At 49.5% G+C, this 20,998-nt stretch overlaps 2 protein-coding genes across 2 annotated transcripts in view; one reads left to right on the top strand and one right to left on the bottom strand.

The window, feature by feature from the left end:
- Positions 1–14,414: 14,414 nt before the first annotated feature.
- On the top strand, positions 14,415–16,282 carry LOC119108554 (partner of xrn-2 protein 1-like). Its single transcript, XM_037232146.1, is given in 3 exon segments — positions 14,415–14,768; positions 15,874–15,916; positions 15,918–16,282. Coding segments are annotated over 3 exon segments (342 nt in total). The 5' UTR covers positions 14,415–14,598; the 3' UTR covers positions 16,047–16,282.
- A 2,425-nt stretch (positions 16,283–18,707) lies between these two features.
- The window catches only part of LOC119101808 (polyubiquitin), an 8,752-nt gene continuing 6,461 nt past the window's right edge, over positions 18,708–20,998 (bottom strand). The window contains exons 4-5 of the mRNA XM_037225233.1: positions 19,621–19,843; positions 18,708–18,973 (exon numbers count right to left, since the gene is read on the bottom strand). Coding sequence (XP_037081128.1) covers positions 18,777–18,973; positions 19,621–19,843 — 420 coding nt within the window. The 3' untranslated portion in view covers positions 18,708–18,776. The remainder of the gene's footprint in view (positions 18,974–19,620; positions 19,844–20,998) is intronic.

Genomic DNA, 20,998 nt, shown 5'->3' with positions numbered 1-20,998 from the left:
TCTGAGATAAATCTGGGGTAACTTGAGGCACCCGTCGTCGCCCGTTGAAAGGCAAACTGGGCTAAACTAGTCGAACGCATTGTTCTCAGTTCTTAACGGTTGACTTGAAAGGTCTGGAACTCGAATGACTTTTGCCAGCGTAATGCAATTCTAATAGAAAATAAGGGTCAGGTATTTCACATGAAAGGCTTTATGCCAGAGGCGATGTGCACATTTCGGGAATAACTCACTCTTTCTTCATTTGTAGCACATCATTATGGCTTGCGAGTATTTAATATTTCTTAGATTACGTTGTTGATGGAAAGCGTAGCACCTCCACGTACTCCACTGATGACCTTACACGAAGACGATTCCGGTGTGAGGGATGACAAACCCTGACCTGCGTGTCGGCCAGCTCTAGAAGCAAGACGATAGAATGACACATGCTCCATTCCTAGCAGCCCAACGAAGTTTGAGGCTGTGTTCAGTTATTATGGGCCTTCATGTGGACCTACATATGAACCTATACACTGAACTTCGAAGCCGTTGTGTACTTCACGACGTTGACCTTCCGACGCTGACGTTGACCTTCTCTGGATGTTGGTTCTCTGAGGTGTACTGCTTGGTGAATGCAAATGCATGCATTTTCGTGACCCGGTTGGCAAACTGAAAAGGTTGAGCGTATCCCCTCGAAATAGGTATCTTTCCATGGCACGGTAACCTACACTGGACCGGCCTAACCATACGTGCTGAGTTGCTGAGGCTTGATGACCAATCGTAGTGGCTTTGTTTGACTTCGAGTTTGTATCTAGACAGGAGTAATCCAAAGACGTGCAATCTGTCAAAAGTGGCGCATGGGGTCCGGGCTTCACGGTCCCCAGCGCTGCTGTAAACGCCCGTATTAAGTGGTGAGTGCAAAGGGCAGACAAGCAAACCCTGAAAGATGGCCATATTCCGCGGGTGTACCGACTGCATAACGGACCAGCCTGCTGTGGTCCGCACGAGTTCAGGTCTTGGAGGGATGGAATCGCGCGGAACAAATATCGGGAATATGTGCCATATAGCACATGTTGTATGTGATGTGTTATGAGCTAAATTTGTTTAACTGTTTTATACATATGTAACACGTGGAATATATCACAGTTAATGAGATGCGAAATTCACCAGCAAAGCTCCAAAAATTGGCTTTACAAATGGCGAAGATGACGTCCCGTTGCCTCACCGCCTGCAGATGAAGATGCTTATGTAATCATCCCAAAGAAGCGACAACTGAACGAATGCTCCAATTCCAAATGACAGATCGCACAATTAACAAAAGACTCCTAACGACAACCACTGCGTTTCTGAGTCGACGCCGCCGAAAAACTTGGGGGCCATGATAATCGCAATCGTTTTCTTTCTATTATATCGTTACACAGCCAACTGTTTCGGTCTTTAGGCGTCTCGTCCACCCGCAGAACGTAGCGGACAGCAGGGGGGCGCAGCGTTAGGCTCCGAACCGGCGGCCGACACGGCCAGAGTGAACTCACCTTCGAGAAAGCTTCATGTTGAGCCGCAATGCACGCCACTCCAGGGCACATGCTGTCCGAACACATAAAAACGCGTTCAGACGCCACAAACGTGGTGTGGTTGCATTTACCCATAAACGGCTCTTGTAAAAGCAGGCCCATGAAAGCATACGCACATCCCCCGAACAACTACGCTATTAGCCTGGTGTTCCGTGCTGTGATATGAGCTGAGCGCGGTTTGTGGGGTGACAGTCCGGGGAAGTCTTCGGTCGCCGCTCCACTCTACCATGGTGTCCGTTGCCGCGATATGAGCTGAGCGCGGTTTTGTGGGGTGACAGTCCGGGAAGTCTTCGGTTCGTCGCTCCACTCTACCATGGTGTCCGTGCCGCGCATGAGCTGAGCGCGGTTTGTTGGGGTGGCGGTCCGGGGAAGTCTTTGGTCGCCGCCTCCACTCTACCATGGTGTCCGTGCCGCGATATGAGCTGAGCGCGGTTTGTGGGGGTGGCGGTCCGGGGAAGTCTTTCGGTCGTCGGCTCCACTCTACCATGGTGTCCGTGCCGCGATATGAGCTGAGCGCGGGTTTGTGGGGTGGCGGTCCGGGGAAGCCTTCGGTCGCCGCTCCACTCTACCATGGTGTCCGTGCCGCGATATGAGCTGAGCGCGGTTTGTGAGGTGGCGGTCCGGGGAAGTCTTCGGTCGCCGCTCCACTCTACCATGGTGTCCGTGCCGCGATACGAGCTGAGCGCGGTTTGAGGGGTGACAGTCCGGAGAAGTCCTCAGCCGTCGCTCCACTCCACCATTAGGAGCAATATTAGACTGAAGATTCGCAGCGTTTTGGAAGTGGGAACTCGAACAAATACATGTTATGAAAAGTAGGCGGGCGACTCAGCCTGCTGCAAAACCAGCCTGCATGTATTGCATCTAGTTTATCAGAAGAAAATATGAAACCGGGTAATATAACCATTGACCTGAATGCAACACCAAAATGTTGGCGCTTATAACTAGGTGTGGTTCTGGGATTTAAATCCAGATTTTCAGGCTTCCCATTCTCGTTTTTAAGACTTGAGGATTTCGGAGGTTTCGAATCTATCCCAATACATTTGAATCCGAGAATCCGAATCCTCGGCTCTTAAATATCCTGCCAACACTCATGGCAATTGTTACGAATACATCTCGCGGTTCGTCACCGCAAGTCGATGAAATTTGCCAAAGAGGAGGGGCCCAGATGTTTCTTGGGGCTAAAACATAGCGCAAAAGTCACGGGTCTAATGTTGCTTTGGAAGTCTAGGCGGAAGGAGTTCTACCTTCCGCGAACCAACGACTTGTAGCCTTAACAGCAGTCGGAAAAGTGCATCGAAAGTGCAAAAGTGCATGAAAAGTACCATCGGAAAAGTGGTGTTTGTTTGTGGACATGCCACAGTGAAATTTTCGGCTCCGGGCTCAGTTTTGGAAAAGGAAAACTTGTGTTCTCCTGTGTCTGTGTCTGTGTCCAATATTTTCTCAGTCTACACAGTGAAACTGAAGTCTGGTCCGAAGCTAAAATGCGCTGCTGCCCAGCCCGCACTGCCAAGGTTTGTTTATTATCCGCCCGCAAATATGCTATCTCGCGTAGGAAAAAAAAATTCGTTCAAGACCAACGCTAGCAAGCCTTCCACTCACCCACGACTTCGTACCTCATGACTAAAAAACAGCATCCAACCAGGAAACAACGGAAGAGTTCCCATTCGGTTCCCGGTGGTCGTGGCTTACCGGGCAGGCAGCAGAGGGAGAGCGCCAGCAGCGCCACACGCCGCATGGCGGCGGACTCGGCAACCACCAGACCTCGACTGACCGCGCGGGCGCCGGGCTGCTCACCGACCCCTGCTCGTCGGCGCAGCTAAGTGACGTCACAGGAGGTGGCCTGAGGGTCGACTGAGACGAGTGTGCACTCGCCCCCTCCCCCCCTCCCCCATACGCCTCTCCGGGGCTATTTGCAGAGCGGGCGTGTTCTCACACCCGGGGGCGGGACTTCGCAACTTTTGAGGCGGCCTGAGGCCGCTCTGCCTCTTTAGTTTTGTTTCCTCTCCTAAATTTAGCTTGTGTGCCCCTGTGCCACTGGACGTTACGGATGTCGATTTGTATGCTTTTGGGTTGGCGACTGCCCCACACCCTCAGTGTCCAAGCTGCTCCCCCCCCCCCCCCAGCTCATCACTGAGTTTGCACCCAACCTTTTGGAGCCTTAGCACAGAGTATAAGGAATGGGAGCCCAAAATTGTACCGCTTTTGAGGAGGGCTTATAATGATTTTGTAAAAGGAATAAGGGAACCTAATATTGTGATGTCCTGTTAAGTCGAGTGCAGCTGACTGAGGTAGTCAGAATTCTGAAGCCCGACGTTCAGACTTCTAAGGCCCAATGTTCTTGCCATGTTTACTTGAACATAAATCTCCTTATTGCTGCGTGCAAGTGCAAGTGCAAGCGCAAGTGCAATAGTTTTATGTCTCGTTGACTCTGGTGTAAGTTTGTGGTAATGTCTGAACGTGTTGCCATCATACAGCGACATCAGTGAAGATCTACATGCCGCAGCAATTTGCGTTTTTCTGCCTCGACTTCACATTGGAGAGTGGACAGACGTGGAACAATATGAACCAAAAACCAGACGAATTACGAGCTGCCGATTTCCGAAAAACTCTTGAAATACGATGACCTCCAACGCAACGCGCGGTGACGAAGCCAAGGATTTGAATGGGAGACAGGATTTTTCATGGGACCTCCTGGACAAAATGGGATCTCACAAAGGGTCTTCAGGGCAGTGTTGTATTCAAGGGCAAAGGGCACTAACGGCATGCGCCCCTCTTGGGAAATTATTACATGCATCATATCCAAGCAAACACATGTTGACAATGAAAAAAACAGAGTAATTACGATTCTGGTTATCCAGTAAACATGCTAATATTTCTAAAACAGGGTCTTCTGTTCCAGAACAAGGGCCTCCTGATGCATGGGGGGGGGGGGGCTCCTTATCTAGAACAGGTTGGTTTCGATGGACGAGGGGGTTTCTAAATGCAGCCAAGTGATCTTGTTTTCCCGAAACAGGGCATCCTGATCCGAAACGGACATCTGATGCGTGAAAGAGGACTCCTGTTCCATAAACGGGGCATCTGAATATAGAGGGTGCCTCCTAACCCTAAACAGGGCCTCCTTGTTAGTACCGGCGCCTCCCCGAGCCAACAAAAGGGCCTCCTTAACAAAGAAGAGCCTATTAATAGATAGCATATACTACCTTATTCATGAAGATGGCCTCTTGATCCAGAAAACGAGCCTCTTGATTTAGAAGGGCTCTGCTAATCCCGAACGACGTTTGTCCGGTCAATCTGAGCATGATAGCCCCCCCCCCCCCCCCGCCCCCTTTTGTATGACATGAACAAGACCTCTCGAACGTGAAATGAGGGGACCGCTCTTCATCGTGCTTAGCACACTTCGGCTGCTCTGCGGTGCGGTGGCCCATTGCGTGGTCTGGCTGGGAACACTTGCCACAAATAGCCTGGTAATGGTTATCAAACCAGAAAAAGCGCGTGAAACATCTCATGGGGCTGAGGATAAAACGACGCGCTTTCGCCCTCGCAGAGCCCACGCCGACGTCTGCCGGTAGGTCGGTTCTACCGCAGGCGGGCACGCTGCTGTTCGTGGGGACCGGATCGGCACCACGCCGCACCGTCATCCGACGGGCGTCAGTGACCCCAACTCACCCAACCCTCCCACCATCTTCTCTTCACTGACGCCTTTAATGTTGATACAGTTCACGATTCCATTGGGAGAGTCCTTCGTCCTGCGCGCCTCTACAGCCAGGGCAAGCGGCAGGTCTCGCCTGCTTTCCGCGTCCCGCGCCCTGTACACGAATCGTGTAGCAAGCATCGCTCGCTTTGTATCGTCTCCATTGCTAAATTATATCTCTATACTGCCATCTCGAAGCTCATCACACCATGCAACAGTGCCGAAACGATCACATCCATTTCGACGCTCAAATGGAGAAAAGACGAAAGGCCACTGTCATCACTGCGAAGATCCAAGGAGCAGGGGCGGAACCGCAGCAGCCGGATTGAACAACGGGTCGTCCCTTTTTCGGGCCCGGGCGCTTTTGGTAGTTTAGGGTTGCCATGCGATGTAAGTTCAGCGCTCGGCAGCGGGACTCCCCACCCACCTGGGAGCCTGCCTCATGGGGAACGAGCCGACGCTCTCTCGGGAGGTGGTCTCCGCCAGGGCTACCCCGGTGCTACACTGGCGAACGATGCTACCCGCACGACCAGGTATGACGGGGGGGATACAATGCTTGTAAAAGCTACAATGCCTTCAGTTTGAAAAAAGGCTGCCAAAAAAAATTGGAGGGGCAAACACATACTCTTGACTCCCTGGCCTGCCCGCAGGGGGAGGGGGGCTGACTGCTCCCCTTGCCGCTCCTCCGTGCTGCTAACTGCTCCCCCTGCCGCTCCTCCGTGCTGCGTGAGCTCCTCCTGCCCGCAGGGGGGGGGGGGGGGGCTGACTGCTCCACTGACGACGTGAGTATTCAGTAGAACAGTCACCAAAACCTGACGACAGACACTAGCCGATTAAACCGATGGTGGTAATCATCCGACAACGAGCACCACACAAACCACACCAGCTGTGCCGGACACGTCTACCGCGAGCGCTACGGTGCAGCCTGCAGCATACCTTACGGCTACCGAGCGGGGTTTCCGCGGCAGCTTTTAATAGTCGCACACAACAGCTTGCGCTCTTTATTCCCGACGCGCTTATACCAACATCGCATGTTTGTCTCGATCCGAGCCGATGGTAGGTGGTGGGGAGTTTCCCCGACTGGCTGTCTCCGAATCAGCGGTAGCTAGTCGGGAGTTTCCCAGAGTGGCTCCTTCCGAGGCCATGGTAGCCCCTGGAGAGTGGTCGCTTTGTCCAGAATTAAATGGACCGCTCCACATTTGTATGGTGTTTTAAATGTTTTGAGTGGTGCTTTATGGTTTGGGCCATACTATGTATGCAGATATCGAAGATGCGCAAAAAGAGAACGTGCCTTTCAAGTTGATTATGCCACGCCTCATATTAGGGTTAATGTTATAATTTTAAGGAAACTATTCAAGCTGAATCCGCCCCGCCCCATGTACTATGTATTTGTATAGCCCGCAAAGCGGTTGTTTCGCTGATCGAACAAGTAATTACATCGCTCTTATTACATGAGACGGCACGTGTTAGGAACGGCATTCTGTGGCCAACACGAGGCATTCCACGCGGGGTTTCACGGTCGCAGGCACCGCGCGCGGGGATCTGTCGCCAGATGCCTTATGTTTCATTGACAAGGCATCCCCGCTGTGAACACTCATCACGCTGCGCGGCTCTGAGCAGATTGGGAAAGTCGCCAACATGCCTGGGTCGCAATCTTCGGCGAGTGTTTTTTCTCTGTGACAGTTCTGGAAAGGGCCTGGTCGGCCGCAAAGTATGCGCAACTTCCCATCGCGCATCGATTTCGAAACTCGCGTAGCGCGAAGAGATCAGGGGAAATCAAGTGCCTAGAAATCACCAGAGTGGCGCGGCCGGAGCAGACAAATGTTCTGACAGTTTTGCCTCCCACAGTGAGAACGCACTTACAGTACCCGCATACCTATACCTTCGCGCAGTTATTGCAAAACAAACGTGCAAAGGAGAAGTCATTGCGAAAGGAAGATGCGAAATGATTCGAAACATGATGCTGTAACTAAGACATGTTTAACTCGGAAAGCGATTGTTTTCCAGTCGCACATTTTTACCTTTTCTCGGCTTTGCTCAGTCGGTACCTGTTCCGTTTTGTTGTCAATAAGTGTTTGTATTGCTGAAAGGCTTCGCTTGCCAAATCATCAGCGTTTTGCATGGTTCCGTCTCCATTTCTTTCGCCCGGGTTATCCTGGAACTTGTTCCTCAGAATGGCTCAACTTGAGTCATTCTGAGGCTTATACGGCTACGGCTTATACTGCTGAGCAGTACAAGCCGTGAGACATGTTCGTCAGTGTACATATGCAAAAGTTCGCTTGGCTCAAGCCGCGGACAAGGTGCTTTTAATATTACGTTCCTTTACCGTGCAACTTGGTTTTAATGGATCCCGGGAAAACATAGTATTGCAGAAGAAACAGGACGGCTTTTTAGATCGATTTTTACGATTTTCAATAATGCGAAATTTGCTCTTGGTTCAGGACACACTGCTCCTGCTGAGAAGGAGAACCTTTCTTTCTTTCTTATATATTTTTCTTTCCCGGTCAGGGAACCCCGTACGCAGCACAGAAGTGATCCGTTACTTTTCGCCCTTAGAGGATCAAGGCCCTTTCCGTCGCGCAAACATCCTCCGAAAAATCAATCTTGAAAAAACTTAGACTGAGATGCATACCTGAGACTCCTCGACGTGAGTTGGCTCAGATTCATGAAATGTGCATTATAGACTTATAATTAACCCTCATATTTGGATGTATTCTGTGTAATATATCAGACTCATGCAATGATGGCACTTTCTAAATCGGCTGGGGGGGGGGGGGGGCGGCTAAGCCGCTGAAGTTAACCTACGCTTTCCCCAGAGCTAATTTGCTCCGGCATTTCGGGCGCTGCAATTGGTGTCACCGATGAATTAACCGCATTTTTTCCATATCTGGTCGATTTTAAAGTTGTGCTGATAAATGCTTTTCCATTTCAAGGTAACCTGTACCTGGATTTTTATAAAAAGCTTAGGATAGGATGCAGTTCAAAGGAAAACATCTTAGTAAACCATCCTGTTGTGGCCAACGAAAATAGGACTCACCCAGGGTGGCTCGAGGCGCAAAAATACTGTTTTGTACGGAATGGTGCGGTCTGCCACGTACAGACGAGAGGCTATGGATTGTTTTGTTGTCTTGATCACTGCCTGGCTCCATCTACATATAATCTGAACTCGCACGACCTTCTCAGCAGACATACCGATAACAGGAAGGACGGAGTGGATTAAGGCTGGTGACCTTAGTCATGAAGTGTCGCCACAGTGGCCTTGTGACAAAGTGCGACCAACGGTTTGACACAAGTTGGGGGGTTGATATAAGTAAGTAAGGCCAGATCGTTGATCTTTGATATAGGCAAGTAAGCGTTCTGATCGGTCTCCGCCATCTGAAACATTTCTCCCGTAACGAGTACTGCTGTATGCTGTATTTCAGTTTATGGCTGGGGTCACCTGTTAACGAGGCCAGACTGCTTAATGTAGTTAACTTCGCTACCAGAGTAGTTACTGGCCTCCGAAGGTATGACCACGCGTCGCGCGCGCGGGATGACCTGCACTTTGCCACGCCTCGCCAAATGTGTGAAGTACAAACTGTCATCGCTGCCCCTAAAGCCCGTGAGCGAGGTGAACCTGCAGGACTTGTCTCTTTACTTTAAACATTCGCTGACGCGCGGACCAGTGACCGAACTACACGCATGGACCACAACCTGCGCCCCCTCCTCCCCGCCTCCCGGCGGTACCCACGGCGGCAGGACAGCGGTCCTTTGCATACCAAGCGGCGTCTCTCATTAATGAGTTGCCTGTGGATGTTGGGCGACTGGATTCAGCAAGTTCTAAGCGTGCTGCCAGGTCCTTTTTTGTGTAAGGGTTGTCCCGTACTGTTGATGTGTGCATACGTTGACGTGTTTCTTATCCCTTATCGTTTACCGTTGTTTATTTGACATACTGTTTTATCTCTCAGACTGATGGGGCGTAATAGCAGCGTATGTGTGTGGAGCGTCACCTGATGTCCAGTACAAGTGCAAATAAAACTATGGCCCCCTGACGTCCCGTGGCCGCTACCACGGCTGCTGCCACTGGCGGGGATTATGAGTTGGGAGTTCTCATGTCGAAAATGAGCGACCTTCAGTATATCAGGAGCCAGGTGGTAGCCGTTAAATGGCGTCATCAAGGGAGCATGGATTACACTATGTTACTCAACGTTTTAAAACTGTGTTCATGGTGAAATAGCTTCGCAAAAATCAATCAACATCGCCTCGATATTTTTTCCCTCTGGGCATACACATTCATTCCGACCGAGTCATAATTATAACGCCGAGCTATACTTTAAACCGTCCCTGAACCTGAATGCACTATAGCCTGCCTGGATAGCTCAGATGGTTAGAGTGTCTGCCTCACAGTGTACCCACCGGTGGCAAAGTGGGTTTGAGTCACTTAAGGCGCTCGTTATTTGTTCCTGACTGGGATAGCCAGTGGCAGCGTCTGCGGTAACGGTCAGAGGACGTCGGAGGGCAAGGTGGACCGTGCTGAGCATTGCGGCAGCTAAACTCTCGCCGTCAAATTCCGCTGCAACCTAAAATTGTGTGATCGGATGGTGGGATCAAGGTTCATGCGACAAGCACTGCTTAGCATGGATGCTCTCTCTCGAAATACACGCAACCGGAATAGTAAGACTTCTAATTACATGTATCTAGAGTTTTTTACTTGACTTTACTGAGACCTTTTGTGATCGGGTGGTGGGGCCAAGTTCATGCAACAAGCACTGGTTAGCATGGATGGTCACTCCAGAAATGCAAGCAATCAGAAGATTAAGACTTAATCTTTGAAAAAGTATGGCAGCCCCCGTCACAGCACATTGCAATTCGACTCGCACCATGACTATTAAAAATCACCCATTATATCACTAATGCGGAGAACGGTTTGTATATCTTGTGCCTGGGTATGCCCTGCGAAACTACCGTTTACACAGAAAGGCCAGATAAAAGCTATCTCACGGTTAAGTCGACAGTGACAAGCGTATTTTTTTTTCACACAATCAAGACCGTGGTGATATTCGGATGACCGTTCAATGGCAGAACGTAATCAACGATGATGGCAGTCATCAGTGATCTCACTTTCGTCAAATCGTGACTCTCCAGAAGATGCTCCTTTTAAGACAATAACCAGGATCCAATCAACGCCACCTCGCATTGGCGCCACAGAAAATCCCTCGGAGCGCTACATCGCTACCGCTCCGGCACCATTCTAGGCGACCCTGCGGCGACTTCATGGGATCGATCGGGGCAAAGGGGGGCTCCGGCAGAACGCAGTGACACCGCAGACGGCACGGACTTCACTGGACTGGTTGGAGGGGCGCTTCTCTGGAATGCATATGAGTTGAAGTTTGCCGCTTGCGTGGCTTCGTCTCGCCCGAACCATCGCCCCTTCATGAGGTGGGGCGACATGAAAAACCACGTCCGCGTGGACAAGCCAGCAAACCTTCAGGAGTTTAAAGGCTCCTTCACACTTGAGATGAGATGCACCGCCGCCGGCTCGGTCAGCCGGGCAATCGGCCACCAGCAGCAGGTTCGGCTGTTGCGCACGCTGGATCACTAGGCGCTCATCTGGAGCATCTTTTGTGCTGGTGATCTGACGGATTTGGGATCTTTAATGGCTACCACTGCCACTGCTCGCGTTTTGCTATTGGATTAACGGCCAATTGCCACCGCTGTCACGATCGTGCGATAAATACACTTGCCACTGTTGCAGAAAACGCTCGTTATCTTTTATCTGGGCCACGCTGCGCTTCAAAACGCTGCCGCATGCTACACATTTTTTCCCTATCCATCTGTGTTTATCGTGAAAATCTGTCTTTTTTGCCAACTGACCTAATACATGGGCGAAGAGGCATACCAAACCTGCCAGGTACCTGCAGGACATTTCTTACTACGAAATGAACATAAACTGATGGTGATGTGTTTAGGTACCTACACAGCATTTGAGATGCAATTTTTGCATTTCTTTGGTTCGGTATTCCCTTTTGTGCTCACATCCATTTAGGCGGAAGGTGTCTATCAGGGAGAAGCATTGGGGGGGGGGGGGGGACTCAGGTCAGCATCGGGAGGGGAGGGGGAAGGCTTGCACCTCCCGTAGTATATAAAATTTATTTGTGTATTTGTTTATTTATGACATAAGCATTCCACAGGCAAAAACCCAATTGCGGAAGCAGTTGAGTTTTAAGAACAATAAATATACGATGCGCACACAAACAAAAAACCTAACCAAACACACACAAACGCACCCACACACTACATGCAGTCGTATATCAAGCTATCAGAAGAATGTCCCACGCGTATCGGTGAACCTAAACAAATCAGACCGGAATGACTCTGTTGGATGAAAAAAGTCAGTTGAGGGAGAACCGTGCAAAAATTGATTGCAGACAGCGGGAAGTCGTGCGATTAACCGATTTCTAACAGTGTTGACCACTGAAAATGGCACGTGGAAAAGGCCAATAAGTTGAGAACGCCGGACGGGTATAGCCAAACCGAACATTGATGTTAGGTAAGCGAAGTCAAGCCTGTGATGATATGCGTTGCATAGAAATAAGATGTCAGACTGAGCATAACGTGCCTTAATAAACACCGTTGTGAAGAAAGCGAGAAGAAGCTCATAATCCAGGAGAGGACACCGGGACTGGCTACTCGAACCCAACCACATGAGAAAGCGGTGTTATAGTCTTTCGATCCGGGCGAGTTGGGAAACGGCAGCACCGCTCCAAATAAGACTACTGTAATGCCCCCGGACGCATGATTATATATGAAAAGCACCATCGTCCCTCATAACAACATCATCCAGGTGTTTCCTAAAGGATACGGCACGCTTCACAATGCCGACGTTTACATAGTCAGAACGCGGGCCTGACCCAACGGCGGTGGGGTACCCCAGCGCGAGTGTCACACCTTGCTCCTGAGAGCTTCTCTCTTCGTGGCTTCTCCCGGCTGGGGCTGGTCTCTCGACCGGTTCTTCTGTCGGCCTCTCGACCGATCTCTCGACCGCCCCCCGTCTGGGCTCTCCCCAGCTGGTCTCTACCCGCTGATCCCGGGAGACCGAGGGAGACATCTGCTGGCTCACAGCTCGAGACGCAACCCATCCACGGCGCGCACCTCTAGTTTGCGACGATATACGCCAGGGCCAGCCGCCGCGCGGGAGACATGTCACCACGTCATGTCACACGCGTCCACCGAGTCGGTCTCGGTTCATGCAGATGTGCTGCAATGCCTGCCATCTACAGGAGAGCTTGTGCACTGCGGCTTCCAGGTGTTGTTCGAAGGTAACACTAGGACGGGCTGCAGCGCCAGCGCCAACCGAACGACGCTAGAAGCGCTTCTTGTCACTGCCCAGACAGTGCTGCCACGACGGTCATGAATGAACTCTTGGAGAGACGCGGGAAGGGGCATCAACCAAAAGGGTCAGTCAACATGGCGTGGAGCGCTCCCTTTGCGCAAAGAGCATCAGCATAGAAGAGGGCTGAGGCACCAGGGGCGGTCACACGGTGGTATGGCGGGCCTCGGCTGCCGACACTGGGCGTGTCCCACCTCCCGGTGTCAAGCATGTTGTTCTCGTCCCCCATGTCAAGCCTCGGCCGCCGACACTGGGCGTGTCCCACCTCCCGGTGTCAAGCATGTTGTTTTTGTCCCCCATGTCAAGCCTCGGCCGCCGACACTGGACGTGTCCCACCTCCCGGTGTCAAGCATGTTGTTCTCGTCCCCCATGTCGAGCATGCCGTTTGCCCCCTGGTGTGCCCCAGGTCCGACCGGCAGTCGGCACGCACTGGGCGGGATGCGGGCACGCAGCCAGCGCTGGGCGGTGGTCATCCACTGCAAGATCAAGCGGGACGCTCCAGCTCCGACCGACCGCTAGCGGCTCGACGCTGTATCGCCTCGCCTCGTAGACCTGCGCCCTCTCGTCACGCAGAGCCGCGGTGTCTCGCCTCGCAAATTCATGCGTCGCCTCGAAGACTCATGCCAACTCGACTGGCAGTTCAGGCTCGCGGTGAATCGCCAGTTAGCCAGAGGGTTTAGATCACCGTGAGGCACCGGGTCGGGGCCAAGTTAGCTTTTTTGCGCACTCGAGGAGTTGTGCGATTTCCATTTATCTTTGCTCTATTCTACCCGCTGAACCACGGCTGAGTCGGTTGTAAGTAATCAGATCTGAAGGAATTGCTTTCAGCCTTGCCTGTTGCATGACATTTTTGCATGTAAAGGTCCTAGGCTTGGAAAACAATGAAACGTGGTCTGACCGTTACGAAGCAAATACAATACTGTGGTGTACTGTATATTACATTTTACTTGGAAACGGGTGAGGAAATGAGGAATGTGGAAAAAGGGTGTGGAAATGAGCAATGGGTGCCAGACCTACACCTTGTAGCTCTGATGTAGCCATTTAGGCTAAGCCTATGGCATGCCTGGATAGAGGTAGACACCGAAAGAGAGGTAGGCAGAATAATTGACAGTAGTCGAGACAGCCGGGCAGAGTGGCAGCAGGCAAGTTACATTCCCGGACAGGAGGACTGCGCAACCGGAAACAGGCAGTGACTCTCGAGAAAGGGAAGCGCGGAAACGGGGAACGGAGAGACGGAAGAGAAGCTGCTGCTAGGCAGTGTTACGGCAAGACACGGCGACGCGGAAACGGAGGAACGGAGAGACGGAAGAGAAGTTCCCGCGAGGCAGGGCGTCGCGTGAACAGAGGAACGAAGAGACGGAAGTACAACAAGACCAAAGGAGGGAATGTGAGGAGGCACCGGGAATGGTACGATGGAGGCTAAAGAGGACACGCTGAGGGACGGGGCACCGTTTGGTAGGTGGATAGTTGAAATCCCGCTAACCTTCACGCAGCAAACACATGCAAAGTTTTCCCTAAAAGATCGCTGTCAAACTGCACGCTAACATCGACAAGCAAAAAATGCAGCTGAGATATCCTGACCGAAAAAACATCGGAATTTGATTGAACTGAGAAGTGAAGGCATAGAGGCGAGAGCCTTCTCGTCTGTCAGACGAGAAACCAACAGGAACCAGCAAAATATGCTCACAGAACTTCAGGACTTGAGATTTGCTATTTACAGTCTTCTGGTTGGACGCGCCGCTCCACCTCACTTTATTTTGCACCGGCCACCGATTACGCCAACTGCGTTCATTTTCTTTGCCTTTACGAAATATCGCCACTAGCAATATTTGGTAGCATTAACGGAGGCGATTGTACGACAAAAATAACGCGACAAATACAAGTATGTTCTATGTTTTACCCAGAAAAACCTTCCGGAGACAGGAAAGAAGGGGCCTGCCCATTTTGTGTGCAGTTTTCATTGCATTTCATTTCATTGCTGTCCTGGTGCGATGTCTATCGACTCCAGTTGGGATGCTGAAAAATATCGTAATGAGCATGAACCTCCTGAGCATTGGGAATTGTGCAAGAAGTTTATGGAAGCTCACAAAAACGACTACCCAGAAAGCAAGCTTGTCAGCTTAGCTCAGGTGTTTGCCAATATGGAGTTCCTGGGATGCAGGTGAGATGGCTGTTTTGCAAGATCAGAATTGTGAATACCTTTCAGGCTTCAGAGACATTGGGAAGTTTGCTCTCAACTTGTCAGCTGGATAAGACAACCATTTCTGTAATTGGTTACTACAGTATGCTGTCCACCCATTCAGCATATCCTGGTTTAATTGCAGTCAGTGGTTGTTTATTTGAAGCTGTATTAGGGTGTTTTATTGCAGATCATCACCAATGAGCATTTGGCATCTGAATCCATTCACTGATCATTCATGAATGTTAATGTAATGTTACCACTCCTGAGTTCAGGCTGATAAAGATTTAGGTGTGTGCATACTCAGTAAGGAATAATACAGGGTGCTTTTTTAGTTAGGAGTGGGCTGTGCATGTATGGAACGTGCCAGACTGTGAAATGTGCTTGCAGGATTGGGGTGGTTCACTGGTGTTTATTGTCATTAACTGAATGTGGTCTCAGTGTAGTATACAGGTTCAAGAATGGAATATTGCTCATGATATGTGGATATCTATGTGCTTTTAAATGTATGAACAGCATTGTATCTTCTTTCTGATTTGTGTCCTCAATATTTGTTCTCATCAATCTCAGACCGTTTAATCGAAGTTCTGGAGTTGCAGCATTATGTTTCATGTTGAATATGTTTGTCAGTCATCACAGTATTATGTCAGTTGCATGGTGTGTTACACATAGTTGGGCTTTACACATGTAAGAAAGAAAAAGTGGAAGTATGTAAGCATTTTCTCAACCAGCAGCAGAGGTGTGCAGAGATGGCCAGTTTATCTGCACCTCCACAGTCATCTTACCTGTGTTCCCTTAATGAATGTGTCCTCAAAGAATGGTTCAAGGAGTGCTCAAGTGTTCATTGAATCAACTAAAATAAAGCTTTCATATGTCCTAGCTTGTAGAACACCCTTAACAGTGCCTCCCATTTTCAGTCCCTAATGTGTGACAAATACCTTATAAGTGCTTGGTTTAGTCAGATGGGAGATCTTCAGTGTCATTTTGGTGACTTGAATGCATTTGGTCACAAGGCCTGCCTACCTTCATCATTGGTGTTAGCGCGGCCAGCTCTATGCGTCGAGTTGAGAGGAACCTTGGGCTTCAGGTATCCCCAAGAGACAATGGATCTGGTCAATGAGCTGGCTGCCTGGCGTCGTGGAGGACTTCCGGGAGCAACGCAAGTCCAAGATTCAGAGGACCTTCATCGGCGCGTCGTCCGCGGCGGAGGCCAAGGTCAAGCGAAGCAAAACTCTGCCCCCGCCGGCACACATCAAATGACATGTCGCCGGTGCGATCTCAGCAGTCATACGCACCTGCTCGCTCGTGGCATCGTGACCGGTGGCCGGCGTAGATGGGATCGCGTCAGGTGATAAGATCTACAGCATGTTTGCGCCATCGTTGTCGTACCTTTTTACGATGCTCTACGCCAAGATTGACCGCATTCCGAGCGATGACTGCGTGCATCTGTGGAGTGAAATGTGTAATTTTTTAAAATACATAACGTCACAATTTGAGCGTCACCATTTTTGGTTCCGAATAGAGCTGCGAACCCAAACGGTGTCTCGAATCGAACGTAGCTGTGCCTTGCACAGTACGTGCATCGCAGCGGCTGCCCGCGACCATGTCCAACTCGAGAAAAATTGGTAAAAATTCGCAACACGGGCCTAGCTAATCGCAAACTATGTAAGTGTTGAAACCGCTAACTCACGCTTGAACAGACCTGAGTTCGATTCAGCTTCTTTTAGAATCGATTCACCGTTGATGGACGGCTATCGTCGAATGATTAAGTCTGATTCGATTCGTGGTTGTCTCATGAATAAATTCTGTGTTGATTCACTCTCAAGTTCGATGATTTAGTTCTGATTCAGATTACCATCTCGCTGTGTGAATTGATTCAGCAGTGGTTCATCCGGTGTTCAATGTTTGCGTGCTGATTTTGGCACATTTTAATCGACATCTTTTAATATCAAACTCAATAATAAGGACCAGATATCAGGAGAATGCAGGATGAAATAAGAAATGAAAATGGGAAAGCCAAGTGAATTGCTTGTACGCTTTCTTCAACTCATCACAATTTTCCACCGGTTCGGCTATTCTACATCAGTGTCCTACCTAAAGACGCCTGCTTTGCTCGTGTCCTGACTCACTGAGTCATGGGTAAGTGAAACAAAAATATGCAAACATTCCGTGCTTAATGAAGGAAATACCTATCGGTCACCAACTCAAAACCAAAAGACGGAACTCTAATTGATCATTTATCTCAGTTACCATCGTTACTTTACATGGTTTCTTCTCAGTTACCATAGTTACCATGTGGCAACCCGAAGCAGTTGCAAACAATCATTTCAACGCAACAAACAGGCAATGTTGGCAAATCATGATACAAGAACAACATAGAAACGGTCCATTTGACCTGCGTGTCGACTTTACTTGCGTCAGACCAAATCCAAGTTAATGATTCGTTTCATGATTCAATTTATATACGAAATAATTGATTGGCTTGACTTATCATGCAGTTCATGACTAACCGATCGATTCATCTTGCATCGAAGATAGGTCTGCCATGGAGATGCATCTTCTCTTTTCAAACAGTGCCTTAGGGCTGCGAAATGAATGCATCAGATGCGCGCGTGATAACCGAGTGCAGACGAGCGAAAAGTGATTGATGTGTGGATGATTAACATGTCGCCCTGAACATGCTGAGGTTGAAGACTGTCAGAGTACCGGCAGCAATAATGAGGCTATGCAGTCACTGAAGCCAAACACCAGTGAGGGCAGCAGGAGCGAGGCTATGCGGTCGCTGAACCCCAACACTATTGCCCAGTGAACAGGTCTGGTTTGCGATGGACGGGAGTTTTGTTCCATCACAATGCTCAGTAATCCATAGATTCCATAAATAAACATGCATGACAGGTGGGGTAGTTTAGTTTTCATTTGGAGCGAGCTCCGGCATCCACCCTTGAGAACAAAGTGAGTCGGATCGTTTGATAAACCACTTTGTTTACCACTTCATTTGCGTTTTATGAGGCTAGGTTTCACATATCTTTACTATTTTGCCCTTGTGCCCCCCCCCCCCCCTTTGCGAAACCGCGCCGATATAACAAAATGCGGACCAGGATTCAGAATTCACTTTCTGAACTCACTCCGGGGAGGGGGAGGGGGGGGGGGGGGGTTCTGGGCCAATAAGGTTGATCTAACCTACCCAAGAACTGGTCTGTCTCCGGATTTCAGTTTGCGTCACCGGTGATGAAAATAATTGCTTATACAATCATGATATTCCAGTTTGTTATACTGCGGAGGAACGAATTTCCATGCGGTTTATGTTTATGTTTATTCGGTAAGTTTATGCGAAACGGCGTGTTCATGAACAGCTTACAATGGAGTGTACTTCACAGAAGAAATCGACTTACTCGAGCCCTTGCTATCGACGAAGATCGGTCTCTTTTATAGTTCGAGCGCCTGGGGTAGCCCAGGCTGAGCATACACAAACGCCGATAGTCAGGCCGCGGCGCCATTGTTCAGACTAGACACTTATGTTCCGTCTCTCCTAAAATCTTCAGTGTATGACGGCGAATGTTATGGTAGAAGTTTAAAATACACCACGCCAGAATGTTCTCATTAAAGGTCCTCTAGCCCGAATACTCCACCTCACCGCGCACGCAGACCTACACGCGGCACGCGCCCCATAGCAACCGCGAAGATTTCCCGCGTCTATTATCATTACGTAGCAGAAACCTGCATCCGCTGGTGTGACGTGTGTTGAAACAGAATTGCTATCTTACAATCCATTTCTCGCAATCCTACATTTTTGGTTGTGCCTAATTGATGCCAACATAACGTACCTAATTATCAGACGTAAGCGCACATAAAGCTACCAACGTCGTTTCCCGTTCTGCTCACCGACACCCCAGCTCTCCGTCTACATTACAGCAGACACAATTCTCTTTTTTCAATTTATTTGCTCTTTACACGAGGCCTCCACGCAGCCAACGTCGCACGCGGCACGGCCTACTTCAGCTTCTTCTTCGGGCGGACGTGGTTCGTGTGGCCGCACTTGCGCTTCCTGCAGTTGGTCGCCCTCGGGTGGAGGCGGGCGTAGCACTTGCGGCAGATCATCTTGTCGCAGTTGTACTTCTGGGCCAGCAGGCGGAGCGTGGGTTCGATGACGCCGCCGCGCAGCCGGAGCACCAGATGAAGTGTCGACTCTGCGGACGACCACACAATCAAGTCCCCGGCGGAGGGAGTAGCGGCCCGCGCCGGCCGTTGGGACGAGCGAGGGGCAACGGCGCAGGGAGGAACACTGCCCTGACTCATCAGCCTGAATGGTAAAAGCTGATCACAAGGGAAAAAAATCTGGTCACCTCCCAGTGTGTCATTCCTAGTCAGTTGAGGTCAACATATACATAAAAGGCATGATGCAAATGCTATAACAGTACATGGTAGTTCCTTTGATGCAATGATAGACCTGGAAAGCCTCAACCCATATTGAAAGCTGTGGAGATAATCTTAATGAACCATCTCCCTGTGGGGACAATCATATGACTCCAAATCTGGCTCCAGACATCAGATCACTCATGACTCTCCAGCCACCTTACTCAATTCATTTCTGACCAAAGGCCAGTCATTTATTAATTAGTGAAAACCATTCAAGCAGAATACACCTTCCATGGGTTACACCCCTGTATGTTTAGTCTCAAATGCACTGTGTGCCAAACAGTGTCCTGCACTGTCATCTAGTCAGATGGGTAGATGCTATACACATGCAACAAAATGTCTGCACTAATAAGACAGCCTTGCCAATCACAAAGCAAGCAGGTGCTGACCACAAACATTCCAGCAAGCTGGGTCTTACCTTTCTGGATGTTGTAATCTGACAGAGTACGGCCATCTTCCAGTTGCTTGCCAGCAAAGATCAGTCTCTGCTGATCAGGAGGGATACCCTCCTTATCCTGAATCTTAGCCTTCACATTCTCGATTGTATCTGAAGGCTCAACCTCCAAAGTTATCGTCTTCCCCGTGAGGGTTTTAACAAAAATCTGCATGGTGCCTGAAATGGAAAACAATGAATCAATTTCCTAAAGTACATCATTGTGCAACTTGGATGAGAACCAAGGCTCCTCGCACGGCACCTGGGAAGGTTATCACTAATCATGAATCTTTCTACCGCAATTACCTTCAATACCTTTACTTTTTGGCTTCAAAATGGGATACACACACCAGAATCCATCAGAGCCTTGCCAGGACAATGGATAAAAAGGATGATCCTATCTGCCATGCAGATGAGTTCTTTATTGTTGGCTCTCTTGGCAGACTATGTCCAAGGCACATGAAGCAGCAATAGGCATATCACACTATTTCCAGTAGTTTGAGTTGCTTCCCAATGTCACCTGTGGGCTTGCCAAAAAGTATTCCTGTTCAATTCTTCTCAATTGAAAACAATTCAGCAAACCATAACATTAATCCAATGCTGGACAATAATTGGTGGTCAAGACCACAAATGCTAATGCTATTTCAGACAGACTTTCAGTCATAAGTCTAGTTGCTTGAGACTAGAGTATCAAAGCTTTAGTGATGCCACGCCACAATCACCTGAAGGTGTCTGTGGTCTCACTAGCATCATATTTCAAGATACATGAACTGACAGCTGCACAACTAATGCAGCTGCCATAACCTAGGTGGATACTGAATGCGAGGAAAAAGGTTTGCACTGCTTATGAATGGCAGAGAAGCAGCTTGATGGTTGAAAGTATTTATAAGTACATGGCAGTTGGCACATCTACCAATACACCAATATTGTATGATTTGCATCACCTGGGTGTATTCCATTCAGTCAATTTACAGAACCCTACACCAGAAATACTGGAAAAGGGTCAAATTAAGGCCTTTAATCAGCATCCTGGAATTGATGACATTGGGTGTGACACAACACCCTATGAGGAGGAATGTTTCACTCCTTTTCCTGATATTTGTCAACTTTTCACTCCTGCCTGATATTGTCTAATGGTGCATGCCAAATCCATATTTCCATCTCCGAGGCTTTCAGATGTCATCCAAAACCGAGCTCACTTGAAGCCACCAAGCATAAACAAGGCTCCACGGAACCTGTACACCTACGGCTATGTCCTGCCTCACTTACATCTGAATCATGTCTTTGACTGCACAATGCTAAATGTCTTGGTGGGCAATGGAAAAATAAATGGGTATAACTGTACTGATGAGCCATACTTGTG

The sequence above is a fragment of the Pollicipes pollicipes genome, unplaced genomic scaffold (assembly GCF_011947565.3).
Source record: "Pollicipes pollicipes isolate AB1234 unplaced genomic scaffold, Ppol_2.1 Scaffold_2555;HRSCAF=2994_pilon_pilon_pilon, whole genome shotgun sequence".
Lineage (NCBI taxonomy): Eukaryota > Metazoa > Arthropoda > Thecostraca > Pollicipedomorpha > Pollicipedidae > Pollicipes > Pollicipes pollicipes.
The sequence above is the reverse complement of the archived record's forward strand: the minus strand, read 5'-3'. Positions and strand labels throughout refer to the sequence as shown.